Source organism: Orcinus orca, chromosome 9, assembly GCF_937001465.1.
Source record: "Orcinus orca chromosome 9, mOrcOrc1.1, whole genome shotgun sequence".
NCBI lineage: Eukaryota > Metazoa > Chordata > Mammalia > Artiodactyla > Delphinidae > Orcinus > Orcinus orca.
Genome location: NC_064567.1, coordinates 32,693,343 through 32,712,919, shown reverse-complemented (window position 1 = coordinate 32,712,919; position 19,577 = coordinate 32,693,343). Strand labels below are relative to the sequence as shown.

Here is a 19,577-nt window from a genome sequence, read left to right as displayed (position 1 = left end):
TGGCCACAACTAGAGAAAGCCCGCATGCAGCAACGAAGACCCAACGCAGCCAAAAATTTAAAATATATATATATATATATATATAAATAAATTTATTTTAAAAAATTCTTATTGAAATGTATCCTCAGAAATTATCCCTCAGAGCCCTCATAAGTAAGAATGAAGGAGAAATGAGGTTCTTGGATGAGCCTAAGTATCATTTAAGTATGTTTGGCTTATAATATTTGTTTTACAAGTGATATTTATGGAAACCATGGGAAGCATGTTGGCACATACAGTAATAATGACTCATTTTACCCAGAGACATTACTATAATTATTTTTTAACCATGACTTCCATCAAAAAGATAAAAAATGAAATAAGAAAACAGGAAAAAAATATGCCAGCAGAAAATTGAAAAATTGTAAATGTGGTAATATCTCATTTATCCACATTTTTGGTGAATGAGGTATTCCACATAAATGTACTTCCTTAACAAGTGATACTTACCCTCTTTTAGTGCTAGACATATATTTTTTAATATTATCTGCTATTGAGAAAATCTTTTTAAAATGGAATGCATACTCTTTTTAAGAAGCAGGGAATGCTGGAGTTACTCAGTTTTCCTGGGTCTCTCCCATGTATGCATGTTATTAAACTTTGCTTAAAAAAAAAGAGAAAAGAAACATGGAATGCTTCCAAACATAAACTAAGACTTTATTAATGACCCAGAGCCATAATTATGGCATAAATTACTGTCTTGTACAACCCAATATACTCCTCATACTAGAGCTTTCCTGGCTCCACCTTTGCTGACAGGTCTCACATGTCAGGTCAGTGTGCTTGCCTTTTCTACCCCCATTTCTAAATTTCTGCTCATAGTTTGAGGCAGCCTGAAAAAATGTTAACAAGATATATTACAGATTTATATTGGAATTAATAAGCATTCAATGCGCACGTGAAAGGTTTTCTTACAAGATACATTATTGCCAGAAATATTTCAGCTTTTTTAAACATAAATCTCCATGCTGAGCAGTGTTCTGTATGGTTCATTTTTTTGAAAGGCTAACCACAAGGTAATTAAAGGGACAGTTTATATGAAATCTAACTACAAACTGTGATGGATTAAGTATAATTGTCAATAAGTTTGCCTCACTAAAGAGTACCCCTGCCAGTTGTACTCAGAACAGTCCTAATGCCAACAAATCTTTCTCTGTCCCTGGTGTGTGCTGATCTCTGTTTGGTCCAGATGGACTTCCAGGTCTTGGAATGCATTGCATTTGTAGAAGAATATCATCACTGACACTGATACTAATCAGATTAATAAATTAAAGGTTGTTAACTCTTTATTAGTGCTGACTATTGTCAGGCCCTCGGGATCTCTATCTGGAAATGATTAGAAACTATTATAACAAAATAGTCTACTTAGATACCATAGACAACGTTTGGTCTTCAAATCCTCCTACTCCAGGGATTGGAAAACTATGGCCTGCTGCCTGTTTTCATAAATAAAGTTTATTGAGACTCAGCCACTATTGTCTGTGGCTGCTTTTGCGCTGCAATGGCAAGAGTTGAGTATTTGCAACAGAGACCATAAGGCTTACAAAGCCAAAAATATTTACTATCTGGCCCTTTACAGAAAAGTTTGCCAACCCCTGCCCTAGACAATCACTACAGAAATGGACTGGCCTGCTTCTGTCTCCTTTTTCTGTAAGAGACAAACTATGGTTCTGCATGAGACAAACAGATTGCTAGACTCTTACAAAAACAGGTACAGGTGGTGACTTAAAGGTGTAGCACAGGGACTTCCCTGGTGGTGCAGTGGTTAAGAATCCACCTGCCAATGGTCCGGGAAGATCCCACATGCTGTGGAGCAACTAAGCCCGTGCACCACAACTACTGAGCCCACATGCCACAACTACTGAAGCCCGCACACCTAGAGCCCATTCTCCGCAACAAGAAAAGTCATTGCAATGAGAAGGCTGTGCACCGCAATGAAGAGCAGCCCCTCCTCGCCAAAACTAGAGAAAGCCCGCGCGCATCAATGAAGACCCAACGCAGCCAAAAATAAAATTTAAAAAAAAAAAAAAAAGTGCAGCACAGGTGACATCATTCACTCAGAAGTATTGTAAAGAAACACTCTGATGATAAGGCATCAGGGCAAGATGTAGCCCAATGGTTTTACATTCCATTGCTCTCCCTCTCTGAACTTGACAAAGTAATCGTTGTCCCTGTAATGAGGTTAATGTCTCCACTGCTGGCTTTCTCAGGAATCACTGACATAGGAGAAGTTTCCCAATTTCTGACCGAGGGAATCATCATGAAAGATTTTAGTCATCCCAATGTTCTCTCGCTCTTGGGAATCTGCCTTCGAAGTGAGGGGTCTCCACTGGTGGTCCTACCATACATGAAACATGGGGATCTTCGAAATTTCATTAGAAATGAGACTCACGTAAGTATATTACCAAACTTACTAATTCATGAACTAGCTGTAAGCCAGCGAGTCTTCCAAAATGTGCCTGTTCTGAACCTTTTTAAAAGCTTTTAGCCAAAGAAGCACATATAAAATGTTTGCACCATTCAAATGGACAGAGGCCAATTCAATTCGCTGGTTCCTCAAAATCCTCTATCCTAGTAGGAAGATAGTGATATTTAGAAGGGTCTCCTGGGGGCAGTGATTCTTACCTGCACTGCAACATCCTTGCTGTACCATCTGCTGGATAGGTACTCATCTTTGAGTACCTACTATATGCCAGAAAAAGTACCACACAGGAGACGTAGAGCCAGAATGAGCCTCAGCTTTCAAGGAGTTTTAACCCTAGAAGGAAGAAATACATCGAAAATTAATTATAAATGGGTCTCTTACTATTTTTCAAGCTTGCCACCCACTCTTCTACCTCAGGACCTTTGCACTTGCTATTCTCTCTGCCTGGACTACTCTTCCCCAAAATATCCACATATCTCAGTCATCAACTTCAGCTTTTTGCTGTAATGTCATCTTCAAAATGAAGCTTCCCTGACCTGTCTGAAGTTGCAGCTGACCACCACACCCTCATGCCCTCTTTCTTGCTCCTCTCCGCTGCTTTGTTTTTCTTCATCACACTTACCCTCATATCATACACTAGGCCTGAGTTATCCAATACTGTGGCCACAAGCCACACGTGAATGTGGCTAGTCCAAACTGAGATGTGCTGTAAGTATAGAATACATCCCAGGTTTTGAATATTTAGTATAAAAAAAGAAAGTAAAATATCTCATCAATAATTGTTTATACTGATTACATGTTGAAATGATATTTGGGATGTGCTGGGTTGAAAATATATTGTGAAAATTAATTTTGCTTGTTTCTTTTTAATTTTTTAATGTGACTATTAGAAAAATTTTAATTACATATGTGGCTTGTATTATATTTCTATTGAACAGTGCTCTACTAGGCAATAAATAAATAATATATGTATACACACACACACACACACACACACACACACACACATACACACACATCCCATTAGAATTCAAGCACATGAGGGTAGCTAATTTTGTTCACTGCTGTAGCAGTAACACCTAAAATAGTGTTTGGCACATAGACTCTCAGGAGATATTTGTTGAATGAATGAGCTCAGGGTTACAAAAGAGGTTCTTAGATGCTTGCAAATGAGGGTTTTCTAAGTGACATTTATGCTGGTTCCTAAAGGCTGAGCAAACAATGGCCAGGCCAGGACCAGGGAGGGAAGAAGGAGTCTCCAGAACTGAAGTCACAGATGGCCCCTGGCTGCTTCTTGGCTCCTGTGATCAGGCCTCTTTGGGAGTTACGGAGTAGCTTTACTCTTGATCAACAGCTTCATAAACATGAGGTCAGGTTCTCGGAGGAAATAAGCTCTAGGACAGTAAAGAAATATTTTGCATTCAGTCAAAAGAATAAAATATTCCCTGGCAGTGAATCTTTGCAAATAAGATGAATTTACCTTACAAAGCACAGAGCTTTGGCCTTACCATACCCACTTTTCCACTCTAACTCTTGCCATTACCCTGATGAGTTCATCTGGTTGGATATGCCATCTTCTCTAGGTATTATTCCCCCAGGGTTAAAGCATGATAGAGATTTCCTATTATACAGTATCATGGCCTTTTATAGTCCAAGGAGTCTATACTTATTACAACCACTAACAGATATGTCTTAGAGAAGCCTAAAACACAGGAAATGGCCTCTCCACATGCTGTATGCATTAAGGAGGGCTGTAGCCCTCCTTTCAGAGTCCCCACTGTCTGCCTCTTAAGTTCACAAACTCCACAGTGGCTGCTGAAGAAGAGATATCCTGTTCCTGATGACCAGGCACCAGTAGGGCTATCAGCCACAGTGACATCTATGTGATTTCAGATACAGTTCTCATAGGTACTAAAGGCATTACTCTGTCCATCCAATTTTGTGTGTTGAGCTTATGGAGAATGAGATTTCCTGTTCTCTGTTGGGTCCAGGCCACTGGTGCTTCAGTACCAGTAGGAGGGCTTCTGATGTGATTGATTTCACTACAGTGTGGGCTTTGGAGTCTAACAGATTTAGGTTAAAACCCTAACTCCACAACTTAGCATCTGAGTGGTTTGGGGTGATGTATTTTTCTGGGAACATCCTTGTATTAACCGTGTATTTCTGATGCTCTGACTTGTGGGGACATGCTGACCCTGGAGAGACTGCCCCTCCCAGGACTAGCAAATTCCCAGAGGTATTAAACAACTCACCTTCAAAGAGCATGCCTTTCATCACCAAACCAACCACTCCAGAGCCCATACCCCAGCCACCTCCTTTAAAGTGCTCTCACACTCTGGGACATTATCCACCTGCCCTGATCACTTCAAGACCAGGTACCAGACTACTAGGGACAGTCCCTATACCCCAGAGCCCACTGAAATTATTCAAACCAGCCAATTCTAAGCCTGCTTCACCCATTCCTTCCCACAGAAACCACAATACAGACTCTTGCTTGTGTTTTCCCCTTGCTCCCTCTGCCTCCTTATTAACCAACCCTGGTGCTTCCCTGAGTGGCCTTGTATGACATGGCATGCCTCCTTCTCTTGGGAGTTGTGAGTAACAGCCTTTTCGATGGCAGTTGTTCCCATCTGCTGGCCTTACCACACCTAAATAATAATAAAACCTACATTTTAAAACACCTCCAGTTCCCCATCTGGAAAATGGAGCCCATATCACAGACGTGAGTATATAAGGATTAGCCAGAGTTTATAAAGACATCTAGCCTGGTACTTTGCAAATAACAGATACTTAATAAATTATTGCTGTTATCAACAGGGCACAAGTTATTATTTGAAACAAGGTCATTCTTATAAACATTTCATAATTCTGAGCTCATAGCTAGAACAGTAAATGCTTAGTTTATGCGTTTCCAATTCTCTTTGATTACAGAACCCCACTGTGAAAGATCTTATTGGCTTTGGTCTTCAAGTAGCCAAAGGCATGAAATACCTTGCAAGCAAAAAGTTTGTCCACAGAGACTTGGCTGCAAGAAACTGTATGTAAGTAGAAGAATCTCTGTGCCTGCAGTCCAAATTAAGTGACAAGGAGGAATCTGTTTTCCACTGTTCAAGGCTAGAGAGGATGTTTTCTCTTCTCATGCAAAAGTCCGTTAGTTCCCTTACAGTTTTAAATCGATATGTAAGCACTGGGGATGTAGGTGGGGCTTTCAGGCTTTATCAAACAGAATTTAAAAGGAATTCTCCAGAGGGGGTCTTAAACAGCTGTTGTGTGCTCTTGCTTTTCTTTTTCCTTCCCACCCATAGCCCCCAGTGTTGTGGTTTCACACTGCATTAGTTTTTGGGAGGGAGAATTTGATCTTCAGCATTTTGCAGTGAAAAGGAGAGGGCTGGTAACACAAATACCAACATATTGTAACTTCCCAAGAGTGGATTTGAAGTCAGCCTGCAGAAACCCTACCAAAAATGGTATTTGGGAATGAATATACAAAGAACTTTATTTGTGTCTGTCTGCCTGGGCTGTATAATACAACAGTCAACAGTTTGTAGTTGATTTGTGCTTTCCCTTACATGGCACTGATTCATGGCTCATGGTACGTGTGAATGAAAGAACTGTGCTATTAATTTCCTACCTTGGTTTTGGTCAATGTAACAACATAAAAGCCAGCTTAAACAAAAGGTACATAGCCTCAGATAGAAGAAATTGATTTTTGTTGAACCTTGCTGTTTTCCTAGATGCTTTACTGTGTATCGTTTTTCTCTGTTACCTCACTGGCGGAACATAAGAGTTGTACGTACTAGCCTAGCCCACTGAGAATGAAAAAGGAAAATAACAGTCCCCTCTCATATCTCCCCCATAAAACTAAGTATTGCTAATAAGCTGGCAAGTGAAAATTAGTGATTGCTTTGGGTAGTCAGTTGGCATACTCGATTTAGCAACCAAGGAAAGCTGGGAGGGTGGCCAATTTTACTACTTCTCCAGATCTCCATGAAAGCAAAAAAGATTTTCTTATGCCGCATCATTTATAATCTCTTTCCTTGGTCTGTTGAATTTAAAATGGAAATGTCAAGAATTCCATTGTAATTTAGTGTTAGTCAAAACAGGCCAGATGAAGCCCTCCCTTCAGAAGTTATGGATTTCAAATACTGAAGTCCCTTATTCTAATCTTTAGAGGTTTAGCATCACTGTAAATTATTCTATTTCAGCCACCAGTAATAATTTTTGTTCTTTCTGTAGGCTGGATGAAAAATTCACTGTCAAAGTTGCTGATTTTGGCCTTGCCAGAGACGTGTATGATAAGGAATACTATAGCGTACACAACAAAACAGGTGCAAAACTGCCGGTGAAGTGGATGGCTTTAGAGAGCCTGCAAACTCAGAAATTTACCACCAAGTCAGATGTGGTAATGTATTGATCACCCCAACCTCCTCTTTTACTTTCATACCTAACTTTTTTAGTAGTTTTATGGGAACTTAATTTTTTATTAATTAATTAATTTATTTCTATTTTTGGCTGCGTTGGGTCTTCGTTGTTGCACGCAGGCTTTCTCTAGTTGCTGTGAGCAGGGGCCTCTCTTCGGTGTGGTGCATGGGCCTCTCATTGCGGTGGCTTCTCTTGTTGCGGAACATGGGCTCTAGGCACGCGGACTTCAGTAGTTGTGGCATGTGGGCTCAGTAGTTGTGGCGCACAGGCTTAGTTGCTCCGCGGCATGTGGGATCTTCCCGGGCCAGGGCTCGAACATGTGTCCCCTGCATTGGCAGTGGGATTCTTAACCACCGCACCACCAGGGAAGTCCCAGGAAGTTAATTAAAAAAAAAAAAAAGATACCTTCAGCACCACTAATTTCAGTTTTCTTCAGAAGTAAAAACGGGCTTGACTGTCTAACAGGTACCCATAGTATGTTTCCATAAATTCATTCATTTATTCGGAAACATTTGTCCGGAAGAATAGCATGTTAAGTCCTTGGGAAGCCCAGAGCTGAACCAGATATGAACCCTGTCCTCCAAGAGCTTTTGCTCAGCAGGAATGGGAAGGCATGTCCGTCACTAACTCACACAAAGTAGACTGGGATTAGTCCAGCCACTCATAGCTCAAGGGCAGAAGAAGCTGTAACTGAGGCACGTCTAGCAGTGTGGGCCTAGCTAGAAAAGTGCCCTCCTTTATCTGCAATGGTCATCCTCCTGTCACAGAACAAGCTTCTAAAGGCGTGCACCTGAGCTATGAGGGTAGGCAAGACCATGGGCAGACTCACCTGGGCAGCCAAATCTACCACACTGCCCTTTCACCTGGTGGAGGAGGTGGTGCTTGAAATGGGCCTTAAAGGAGGATGGAAATGATGGACAATGAAAAAATGCCAATCCAGGTGAGGCAAAGGGGCAGGAAAGTATACAAATCTGTAAAGTTCTAAGGAAACAGTAAGCAGCAGTGATTCAGCAAAAATAGAAGGCGCAAAGGGAACTTGTGAGACTAAATTGAGAAAAATATTTTCATAGTAGGTCATAGAGATCCTTGGAAAGCAAACTAGGGAGTCTGGAATTTATTCTCTGGCCATGTGGAAACATTAAAGTGAATCAGATTACACTACAGCCTTTCTTCATTCTGTAAGATGTTTTGAGAGGAGTAGATGCAGGAAGACAAAGTGAGAGGTAGAATTTGAAATAATATAGAAATTGTAAGAACAGAAAAGAGTTGGAAGGAAAGGCATCTCAGAGGTAGAATCAACAATATTTAGCAAGAAATTGATGAAAGTCAAAGCTGAGCAAAGTTATATACTGGTGCAATTACAAGTATGTGAAACAGAGGAGCAAAAGCCGGTTTAGGAGGAAAAATACCAATTGAACCTTGAACATATTGAGTTTGACTTGGGAGTAGGACAAACAGGCGAAGTGTCTGTCAGGCAGTTGGAAATGTGGATCTGCAGCTTGTACAAACTCTTTAGTTGTCTTAGTCAACTAGGGCTGCCATAACAAAGTATTACAGACTGGGTGGCTTAAACAATGGACATTTATTTTTCGCAGTTCTAGAGGGTAAAAGTGGGAAATCAGGGTGCCAGTGTGGTCAGCTTCCGGTGAGGAAAACACATGGCCACCTTTTCACTGTGCCTCATGCTAGGGAGAGAGCAAGAGTAAGCTCTCTGGTGTCTGTTCTTGTAAGGGCACTAACCCCATCCTCATGACCTCATCTAAACCTAATTATCTCCCAAAGGCTCCACCTCCAAATACCATCACAATGGGAGTTGGAGTTTTAACATATGAATTTGGAAAGGGGGGACACAGTTCAATCCATAGCAGAGGACAAGGCTGGAAATAGGCTTTTGAAAGTCCAAATACAATTATTCAGAGGAATCTACATACATGAAGTAAGGGAGAAAAGGAGAGAGGTGGGAGACTCAGAGGAAGAGAAAGTTTCAAGAAGTAATGGGATATGGTCAGCAGAGTCCACTGCTACTCAGTGCACAAGAAAGGTCTTGGAAGCTGAGTGACCTAAGTGATTTGGTCCAGAGTGTGCTGAGGAGCCTGTGTGGTGGATGGAATATTCTATTTGCCTTTAATAAGTCAAGAGGACTATGATATGTGGAGTTAGAAAAATGTTAATGTCTCAGTCCTTGAGGATAACAACTGAAAACAGGAAAAGTGTTAACTGGTGACATCAGCAAACAAGATTGGGAGAAAATAACGTTAATGGAGGACATAGATTGCAAAAGAGAAAGGGTTGGCAGCTCTTAAGGTATAATAGGGGACCGGGATCTGAGTGCAGTGTTAGGAGGCGGGAAGTCATCTGCCTCCTCCCTGTGAATCAGCAAGAAAGAGAGGTGTGGCCTCTATTGGTAAGAGTTTCAAAGATGTTGTGGTCTTTAAGTGAAAGCAGAGTTTCAGTTCCTGAGGAAGTGGGGGAGTCATTAGAGAATAAGTTGAGGGTGACTGGGAGTCTTTTCAATGAGCAGGTGTATCACAGGACAAGGTGGAGGAATGGGACTTCAGGGTGGATAAGATTGGTAAGAGGATGTGATAGCCCATGCTAGAGCTTAATGCCTGGGATTCTGATCCTAAAAGACTCTGAAAAAGATGAAAAAAGCAGGTGCTAGAGAGGTAGGCTTGAGGACACATTAATGATGGTGGCAAGTGAAGGCATAAGGTAGGGAGAATTAACTCATCCTCAAAGAACATACATTTCATCCAGACTTGACTACTGGTAAGAGCCAGAACCAGCTCTTACAACTCAATAAGAAGACAAAATAACCCATTTTTTAAAAATAGGCAAAAGATTACATAGATATTTACCACGGAGATGTATGAAGAGCTAGCTAATAAGCACTTGAAAAAAGATGCCCACACAAAGACTTGCACATGAATGCTCACAGTAGTGTTATTCATAATGTCCAAAAACCAGGAGCGATTTTAATGTCCATCAACTGGCAAATGGGTATATAAAACATGGTATATCTATACAACAGAATAATACTATTCAGTAACATAGAGGAACCACTGATGCATGCTACATCATGGATAAACCTCAGAAACATTGTATCAAGTTAAAGAAGGCAGACCCAAAATATTACACGTTGAATGATTCCATTTATGTGAAATTTCTAGAAAGAGGCAAAAGATTGAGACAGAAAACAGATCAGCGGTTGCCTGGGGCTGAAGGTGGGAGCGAAGATTGACTACCAGCAGGCATGAGGGAAGTTTCTGGGGTGTTGTAATTGATCTAAAACTGAATTGTGATGATAGCTGCACAACTATATATAATTTGCTAAACATCCTCGACTGTACACTTACAATTGGCAAATTTTATGATATATAAATTATACCTCAGCAAAGTTATTAAAACAAAAGAAGCCTGATGAAATTTTGGATGCTCAAGGCAAGAGTTGGGATTCTGAGCTTTTTGACAACCCTGTACACACACTACTATCTCCACAAAAATACACGCACACTGCAGGGAGGTTTAGCACTTCTTATAAAACAGCTGTCACTCAGATACTTGACTAGAAATTTACACAGGTTTCTATAGATACGAAGTGCTATGTCTTTCTCCCTCTTATTGAAAGCCACTACACTGTACTACATAAAGGGTGAACCTGAGTAATCCATACAGTGCTGCTTTGGAAAATGGTTATTGATTGCATGGATAAATTTGCATAAAGTTTCATTTCCAGGACAGCACAATCTTTTGAATGTTGACATGGAACATTTCCAAAAGCATGTAATAAACCTTATGTATGTTGAGACCTACAAGCGAAAACTTGCCTGTTTGTAGAAAGGTGTACTGTCTTGCAAATGCCAGATGGAGTTCAGCTAAAGTCTGAATACTCTTGAAGCCCTTTCCGACAAAATTGGAATGTCTCTATATGTGCAGTTATTCATACCCAGTATTACACAGTGTCTCACACTTAGTACAAATGCTTCCATTAAAGTCAATACTGACTTCTCAGTTGTTCAACCAACTGGCTTTTTCATCCTGCTTCACCATTCTGCAGTGTTTAATATCGTCAACTACTCCTCCCTTCTTGAAATTTCCTCCTTCTTTGGTTTCGGGGGACACTGTACCATCTTGTTTTCCTCCTGCTTTTAGGCTGTGTTTTCTTTACCTTGACAGCTTCTCTTTCTTCTCTCACAGCCTTACACACAACTCTCCCCCAGGATTTTGGTCCCCAGGTGTCAGCCTCTCTCAACGATTTCAACCATTCCCATCAAGGGTCCCCTTTGAATCTCTCTTCCTAGATATTTTCATTAGCAACACAAATTTACCACGTTCAAAGTCAAATTCTTTCCTGCCAACTGTCAGTGCCTCACTTCTTTATTTCTATTAATGGTATCACCATTGTGCAACATACCAATTCTTCACCCTTTTTATTGTGCAGTTCTTTAAGTTTTAAAGATTGCATACAGTTGTATATTCACCACCACAACAACCAGGATATGAAACAGTTTCATCATCCTGGAAAATTTCCTGTGCCTCTTTGTATTCAACCCCTGCCCTAATGCTAAGACCTGGAAACCACTGGTCTGTTTTCTGTCTCTATAGTTTTAACTTTTCTAGAATGTCATATAAATGGAATCATACAGTAAATATGAGTCTGTCTCCTTCACGTAGCATAATGTGTTTGAGAGGTATCAGTAGTATCAATGTATCAGTAGTTATTCCTTTTTTCATTGTGGCAAAAACATAAAATTGACCATCTTAACCATTTTTAAGGTACAGTACAGTAGTGTTAACTATATGCATATTGCTGTGCAACTGATCTCTAGAACTTCATCTTGCAAAACTGAAACTCTGTATCCACTGAACAACTCCATATTTCCCCCTCCCCCCAGCCTCTCTGGCAACCACCATTCTACTTTCTGTTTCTAACAGTTTGACTACTTTAGATACCTCATTATAAGTGAAATCATACAGTATTTGTATTTTTGTAACTGGTTTATTTCACTTAGTATAAGGTCCTCAAGTTTCATCCATGTTGTAGCATATGACAGGATTTCCTTTTTTAAGGCTAAATAATACTCCATTGTATGTATATACCACATTTTCTTCATCCGTTTATCTGTCAATGGACATTTAGATTGCTTCTGTCTCTTGGCTACTATGAATAATGTTGCTGTGAACATGGGTGTGCAAATATCTTTTCTAGATACTGATTTAATTTCCTCTGAATATATATACCCAGAAGTAGGCTTGCTGGATCATATGGTAATTTTAATTTTTAATTTTTTGAATACTCTTTTCCATAGCAGAATAATTCACTCCTTTTTATTCCTAAGTAGTATTCCATTGTGCAGATGTCCCACATTGTGTTTATCCATTCACTGCTTGAAGGACATTTGAGTTCTTTCCTGTTTTAGGCAATTGCTTATACATAAGTATAACTGCGGTAACATTTGCTTAAAGGTTTTCGTGTGAACATAATTTTTATTTCTTTTGAGTAGATGTCTAGAAGTAAGATTACTGAGTTGTAAGTTAAGTGTATGTTTAACTTTATGAGAAGCTGCCAACTGTTCCACAGTGCCAGTATCATTTTATATCCCTAACAATAATATATAAGAGTTCTAGTTGTTCAGCATCCTCACCAGCATTTACCATTTTCAGTATGTGGGATTTTAGCCATTCTAATAGATTGTAGTGGCGTCTAATTTTCTTTTTAATCTGTATTTCCCAAATAACTAATGATGTTAAACATCTCTTCATGTGCTTATTTGCCATCCTTATTCCACCTTTTGTGAAATGTCTACTCAAGTCTTTTCCCCATTTTTTAAGTTTCAGAATTTATTTTCTGGTGTTTTTTAAATTGGGTTGTTTGTTATTTTACTGTTGAGTTGAGAGTTCTTTATATATTCTGGATACAGGTACATGTTATCAGATATGTGTTTTCACCAATATATTTTTCTAGTCTTTGGCTTGCCTTTTCATTTTTTTAATGGTATCTTTCAAAGAGCAGAAGTTTTAAATTTTATTGAAAATGTTATCAATTTACCAGTTGTTAAATATTATCAATTTATCCATTTTTTTAATCAGTTGTGCTTTTTTATAAATTGTGTTGTATCTCAATTTACCTACTCTCGAATGCTCAAATTTGGCTGTGTCTATTCCTTGATTGCCTCGGCAGTGTGCCTTTCTATCACTTTTTATAGCTTATAACAATCTCTCACCTCTAATAACTGCTTTGAGCATCACCTTTGATAAAGTGAGGCAGAGATTCTTCAGGTGAACTCACTGCTGGTGCTCAGATATTCAGAAAGACTTGACCATTCACACAATAAGCAAGAATGGCAGCGCTCTCCTGTCTTGAAGCTTAAACTGACTTGTTTCCATCATTCTTTTTTTTCCTCTTTTTCGATTAATTTTTATTGGCGTATAGTTGCTTTACAATGTTGTGTCCATCTTTCTCAACGCACAGGTATTGTACACCACCGCCTCTCTTTGTCTCTCTCTCCCCTTCCCTCTCCTGGCCCCCATCAGCCTCTCTCTTCTTGGTCAGCATCGTTCTCCTCCTTCACTGCCCCTCCCCGCTACGAGCCTGGCGGTCCAAGCCATTATGGGGAGTTTGGAATGCAGACTGTTCATGGAAACTGCCTCCCTCTCACCTCTTCTGTCCCATGATTCCTCCAACACTCCTCTGATACCCAGTTATTGTCCAAGCCCTATCATTCCTTATAAACTTATCCAACTCTTTCCCCTTTTTTGCAAATTTGCCTCCAGGCGTCCTATAGCTTAGGCTGTTGGTTAGGGAAACCTGATCACACACCAGTTATCAGCCTCTCACAACTTTGGTTTCTTCATCCTTAAAACATCTACAAAACTGATTACATTACAGGGTTGTTGATAAAGATTAAATAAGACAATCTTTTTTTTAAAGGGCATGACACCCACCCATGCCAGGCTCATTCGATGACACGTACTCTTTCCCACAACTCTAATTCAGGAGTTCAGTCTCATAAGGTTCTGTGTTGCCAGTAAACAGTAGCAGCCCTCACCTACTCCTGTTCAGAAACCTCCTAACTGGTCTCCATGTTGTGGATGGGCTTCCCCTATTTGTCTAAAGCAGAGTGTTTAAAGATGCAATCTCCTGGAGCTCGACCCCAGTCACATCCCATCTATTTCAGTTTAACCCACGTTCAACATTCAAAAACATGGTCCCCTTTCAACCTTATCTATCCGTCGTCCCTTCATCTACTCCACACATCAAGAGTGACCTGTTGTCCTTATGGTTCAAAAAAACACACAAGTACTCTTACCCCTGGGCCCACTCCCTCCATCCAGAACACTCTTTCTGCCCTTACAATACACGTATCTATTTAACATATTCTCCCTGTTCCTCAAGACCCGCTATACTGTCACTTTCTTCCTAAAGCCTTTCTCAGTACCCCACTGTTATCCCTTTGCCTTTTCACAACATTTGTACCTCTTTTCTATAATTGCTCTGTATCACAGTTATTAGATCTTATTGTTCTATGTGACAGTTAATTGCATAATACTCTTAACCCTGTTAAATCAGCCTTGGGGCCTATCCAGTAACTTGAACAGTGACCTACTTGTGTATCATCAAGGATCAGTAGATACTTGTTAAATTGATTTAAATTCTAATGCAAATTCTGGAACTTGAAGGTTAACACAATGAAGTTGTCAGAAGTGACTCGTAAGATTTTTAGGCATTGAAAACTTTGACTTTGAAGGGCAAAGTTATCTAGTGCCCACCTGGGAAGGAGTTTGTTTTCTCTGTTTGGATCAAGGAAGTCAGTGACCTTAAAGGGTTCTTACACTCGGGCAAAGGGAAAAAGTCATTAATGGAGATTTGTATCGGCAACCACAGTGTCTACCTGGTTTCTTTCTTTCAGAAACACAAGCTTTATTCTCCTTCTTGCTGAGTGTTACAAGCTACACTTGCTTCTCAGTGTTATGTTTTCCTGCCCTGCATGTCTGATCTGTATTCTCTTTGCCCTCCTAGCTTCTTTTTTCTCAGTGCCTCATTCCTGCCGCCGTGTGCTTCTTGGTCTGTGAGTGTCCTGGAAGTGTTGCTAGGGGAGAACTGATTTCCTTGGTCCTCGGTGACCCACACGTGCTGACTTACTCTCATTGTGTCATTCTCACCTTGGCACACGTCCAGGGCGAGATAATATGTATGACCTGATCTATTCCAAGGAGAGTGCTCTAAATCAAGAAATTGCATACTTCGTGAAGTTCAGTAGACCAAGCAAGACCCAAGAGTCAGGAACTCTTAAGTGTTCATCCCTGTGTGAATTCAGATTTATTGGGGAATTTTTAGCAAATCAGTCAACCTCTCTGTGGCCTTGTGATCATCCTGTAAAGTACTGTTACAGCTGTTTTACATTAATTTCCTCCTTTAACATTTTCAAAATATATTTTATTGAAATTCATTTTCAGTTGAGAGCCTTGATGCCTAACAGTTTTATTACTTCTGATTTTTAATATGGATTTTTACTTTTACTGACTTAGACCTTCTCTTTTAGCATTAACTTTTAGATATGGTTACATTTCTTAAGGAGTACTTACATTCATTTGGAAATCCCACACATTTAAATTTTGGAAGCCTTGTCTTTTCTTTTTTACTAATAATCTAAAATTGTAGTGAAGCTATTATAAAAAAGGAGGATAGAAACGTTTTAATGCTTTGACCCTGTAAGAGAGAACTTGGAAAATGCACTCTACAAACTACTGATGAAATGTTAGTCATCATGTGGACTTTGAAAACTTTACATTTACTTGTAATCTAAACTTTATCCAATTCTGGTTTAAACGAGTCATAATTATGTAGCTTACTGATTGCCTTTAAGGAAGATTTTGCCCAAAACAGCAATAGTATTAAATACACTAAACCAAGTTTAGTTATGAAGACCTGCTGATCACCTTTCATATTTGTGTGGTCACCCTTCCCTCACCTGGATTCTCCCTTCCCTTGTTTGACCAGTGGTCCTTTGGCGTGCTCCTCTGGGAACTGATGACAAGAGGAGCACCACCTTATCCTGATGTCAACACCTTTGATATAACAGTATATTTGTTGCAAGGCAGAAGGCTCCTACAACCTGAGTACTGCCCAGATCCCTTGTAAGTAAGAATTCCAACAGGATCTTCTGTAGCTCTTACGTTGTTTTCTTTTACAGAAATACTTGCCTTCAGAGTCCTTACAGCATTGTTTCCTTTCTGAAACAGGTATGAAGTGATGCTGAAATGCTGGCACCCTAAAGCTGAACTGCGCCCATCCTTTTCTGAACTGGTCTCCAGGATATCAGCGATATTCTCTACTTTCATTGGGGAACACTATGTCCATGTGAACGCTACATACGTGAATGTCAAATGTGTCGCTCCATATCCTTCTCTGTTGTCATCACAAGATAATGTTGATGGCGAGGGGGATACATGATGGATGGAGGCACCTGTACCACCAGCCCCCTTCTGAGAAGCATTACTGAACTGTCCAAACAACAGTCCACAGTTTGTCCAATATTTTTTTCACTGCCTGGCCACTGAAAGGCCACCAGGTATTATTTGCTTTTGCCAGAATTGCACTATTATAGGACCTTATATTGTTATTTAAAATGACTGGATTCTACGGAATTTCTCATCTGACAAAGCATAGGAGCCAGAAGCTTGGTCCCACAGGCCAGTGACCAACAGCAATCCTGCAACTGTGATGACGCTCCTGTCACATTCAAGCCAAAACCTGAATGCTGGGTTGAAATTTTTAAAAATCGGGATCCCACCTGATTTCATATGGGGAACTGAAGCAATGCATTTTGAGGGCTTCTTGATCACAGAAAATTCAAAAGAAGTGGTCATGTCCAGGAAAGACATGGCAGCCCTGGGACCAGGCCACTCATTTAGACTTAAAGCGTTTCAAGTAACTTTTATGTGTTGTATGAACAACACATTTTTTTATTACTGGTGTTGTCATTTGCCCATTAGGTAAACATTCCCTTTTAAATTTTTGTCTACACATTCCTTTTATTGGAGAACTATCCATAGACAACACGGTCAACATTTCAAAACAGCAGGACATGAAATGTGTTTATAAATTAGTAGGAATATTTACATATGTACATAGACAACGTTAAGGCTTTCATAAAATAGCTTAGTCACAGTGAAATATTTGTCATTTAAAAATCAACTGTTTGAGAATGATGCCTTTCTGATCTGGATGTGGACATTTAGAAGTTTTGTCTGTTTTTGTTTTTTTTTTAAATGATGACTCTGAAAATGAAACAAGTAATTTGTGATGATAAATGTTTTTAAAGGTAACTCAGCATGTTTTTAAAGCAAAATACGTCTGACTAAAACTTTATTGGTTCCAATCATGGCTCATAAGTAGAGCCGAGAAAGAATCAATGGACTGGGAATATTAGCCTCTTTCTCAGGTGGCAGCCTTCCACCCCACAAACAATTGGAGACAATAAAATCAGGAGGAGTCCAGTTTTGCATTAGGACATGTTTTGTGTTAAGCAAAACATATTTTAGGGGAAAAAAAAAGGCAATTGAAAGTTCTGGCCATTTCACCTGGATGAACAGTTACTCTGGTCAGGACTTTTGTGATGTTTTGTTCTGTGAGATTTTGTGCTTACTACTGTATAATGCATGTGGCACAGTATACTCTAACTGGTTTTGTCGATGTAAACATTTAAAGTATTATATTTTTATAAAAAGGTTTATTTTTAATGATGTAAAAAAACTTTTGTTAGGCCACAAAAATACTGCACTGTGAACATTTCAGAAAAGGTATGTCGGACTTGGATTAATAACAGCATGGTTTTAAATGGCTGTAAATAGTGATAAGGAAATGTACTGACTGCCAGTACACCCCACCCTCATTACATCATCAGGACTTGAAGCCAAGGGTTAACACAGCAAGCTATAAAGAGGGTGTGTTATGCTAAAACCCAATAGTAGAGTTGAGCTCTTGTTGCGAGAGAGAGTGATTACAACCAAAAGCTCTTTGACAATGGTGGAACTTATCAGAAGACACAAGGAATTGTACTGCAGTGATACTTCAATTCAAATATTACTATTTCAGAAGTGTAAAGAGTAATACTGATTCACAGAATATTGTAAATGATGGTGAGGAAGAAAAAATCCACTCTGCAGAAAGAAATAACTGTCTCCACCGATGTCAAGAGAATGAATACATCGAGAATAGCGCTTATGTAATCAACCCATCAACAAGACTGCACACCTGTATATATGCTTGAGAAAGCTACAATGTGAAAATCATGTTTGCTATTTATAAACGTGTCCTTAGGTTAATGTGTCTGGACAGATTGTGGGAGTTAAGTGATTCTTCGAAGAATTAGATACTTGTCACTGCCTATACCTGCAGTTGAGCTGAATGGTACTTTGTATGTTAATAGTTGTTGTTCTGATAAATCGTACAATTAAAGTGATGTATCATCTTGTATACTGAGTTGGTTTTTGCTAGTCATGCCTGATTGCCTACTCCATTTACATAATGACAGAGGAAGCCTAAGATTGATTTCACCTGACTATACCAACTCATCCATTTATGAGAGTGTTAGTCAAGTTAATGCATAGACATCTAAAAGAATTTGCATCCTTGATTCTCAGGAAGTCTGTCTCTCTAAGGGTGGTTTCCCCTGTGCTGCTGAATTACCTAACATTTCCCTGACAGCCTTTCAACTGCTGGAGCACCTGGCCCCTACTTCAGCTTGATCCTCTTCTCCAGCAAGATGCATCCTTGGACCAGAAGACATGACAATGGAGCTGCAACCCCACAGTTGGCACAGAGATAGCTAGTTGGGTGTTGGAGGAGAGAGACCTTCTTACCCCCTTAAAACTACTCTTTTCATCTACACAGGTTCCCACTCTTCAGGTGCCCCCAAGGACTAGAGCAACTACCTTCAGGTTATATCCATGAATATTCTTGTAATGGTAAAGGGATTCAAAGGTGAAATTTCAGTCATCTAAGCTTTGGGGCAGTCTGAAATTTTTTTTAAAAAAAAGGTCTGAGTTTAAACTAGTGCCTACAAAGTAGGCACTACTTTGTGGGGGCTGATTCTTTAGTGAAAGAGAATTTAACGCCTGTACCCAGTCAAACTCCCTCCCCTCCAAGAGATGCATTTCCATAGGAAGTTCAATCAGACCCCATGCCCAGAAGGACAAGAACTTGTCATCTTTATATCCCAAGTGTCTGTCACTTTTTTAGCATGTCGTCAAACAGTGCTCTACTGAAACAGGATTTTCTTGTCTTCAGTCAATCACTTTAAGCCACCACAGATACAGAGTTACCCAGGTAGCTCCCATGATGTTTGGTGAATCACTGACATGGGGGGTGGAAGGGAATCTTTCTAGGGAGAGAGGGATAAAAAGATATCCCTTTACAAAGTTTTGCTTGATGCTCTGTATTTTTAATTACCACAGGATTTTTCAGTCCACAGTGTAGGCATCAATTATATTTTTGCTCTCTCTGACCTACACAGGAGATTGCATCCTTAAAGAAATATGGTGAAAGGATACAAAACCTGTACAAGCACATTAAGTGTTAAATTGCTGACGTCTTGCATTGTTAATTTACCCAGTTTAGTTCAGGAAACAAGTTAACATTATGTAAAAGAAATTAATTAGTATTTAATTTAATTCCACTAATACGTAG

The 19,577-nt window shown here is 39.7% G+C and overlaps 1 protein-coding gene across 5 annotated transcripts in view; it reads left to right on the top strand.

Annotated features, from left to right (window-relative positions):
* The window catches only part of MET (MET proto-oncogene, receptor tyrosine kinase), a 127,242-nt gene extending 108,877 nt beyond the window's left edge, over positions 1-18,365 (top strand). For all 5 annotated transcript variants that reach the window (XM_049715195.1, XM_033428244.2, XM_033428243.2 and 2 more), the window contains 5 exons: positions 2,250-2,431; positions 5,396-5,505; positions 6,701-6,866; positions 15,888-16,024; positions 16,130-18,365. In XM_049715195.1, coding sequence (XP_049571152.1) covers positions 2,250-2,431; positions 5,396-5,505; positions 6,701-6,866; positions 15,888-16,024; positions 16,130-16,340 — 806 coding nt within the window. In that variant the 3' untranslated portion in view covers positions 16,341-18,365. The remainder of the gene's footprint in view (positions 1-2,249; positions 2,432-5,395; positions 5,506-6,700; positions 6,867-15,887; positions 16,025-16,129) is intronic.
* Positions 18,366-19,577: the final 1,212 nt, after the last annotated feature.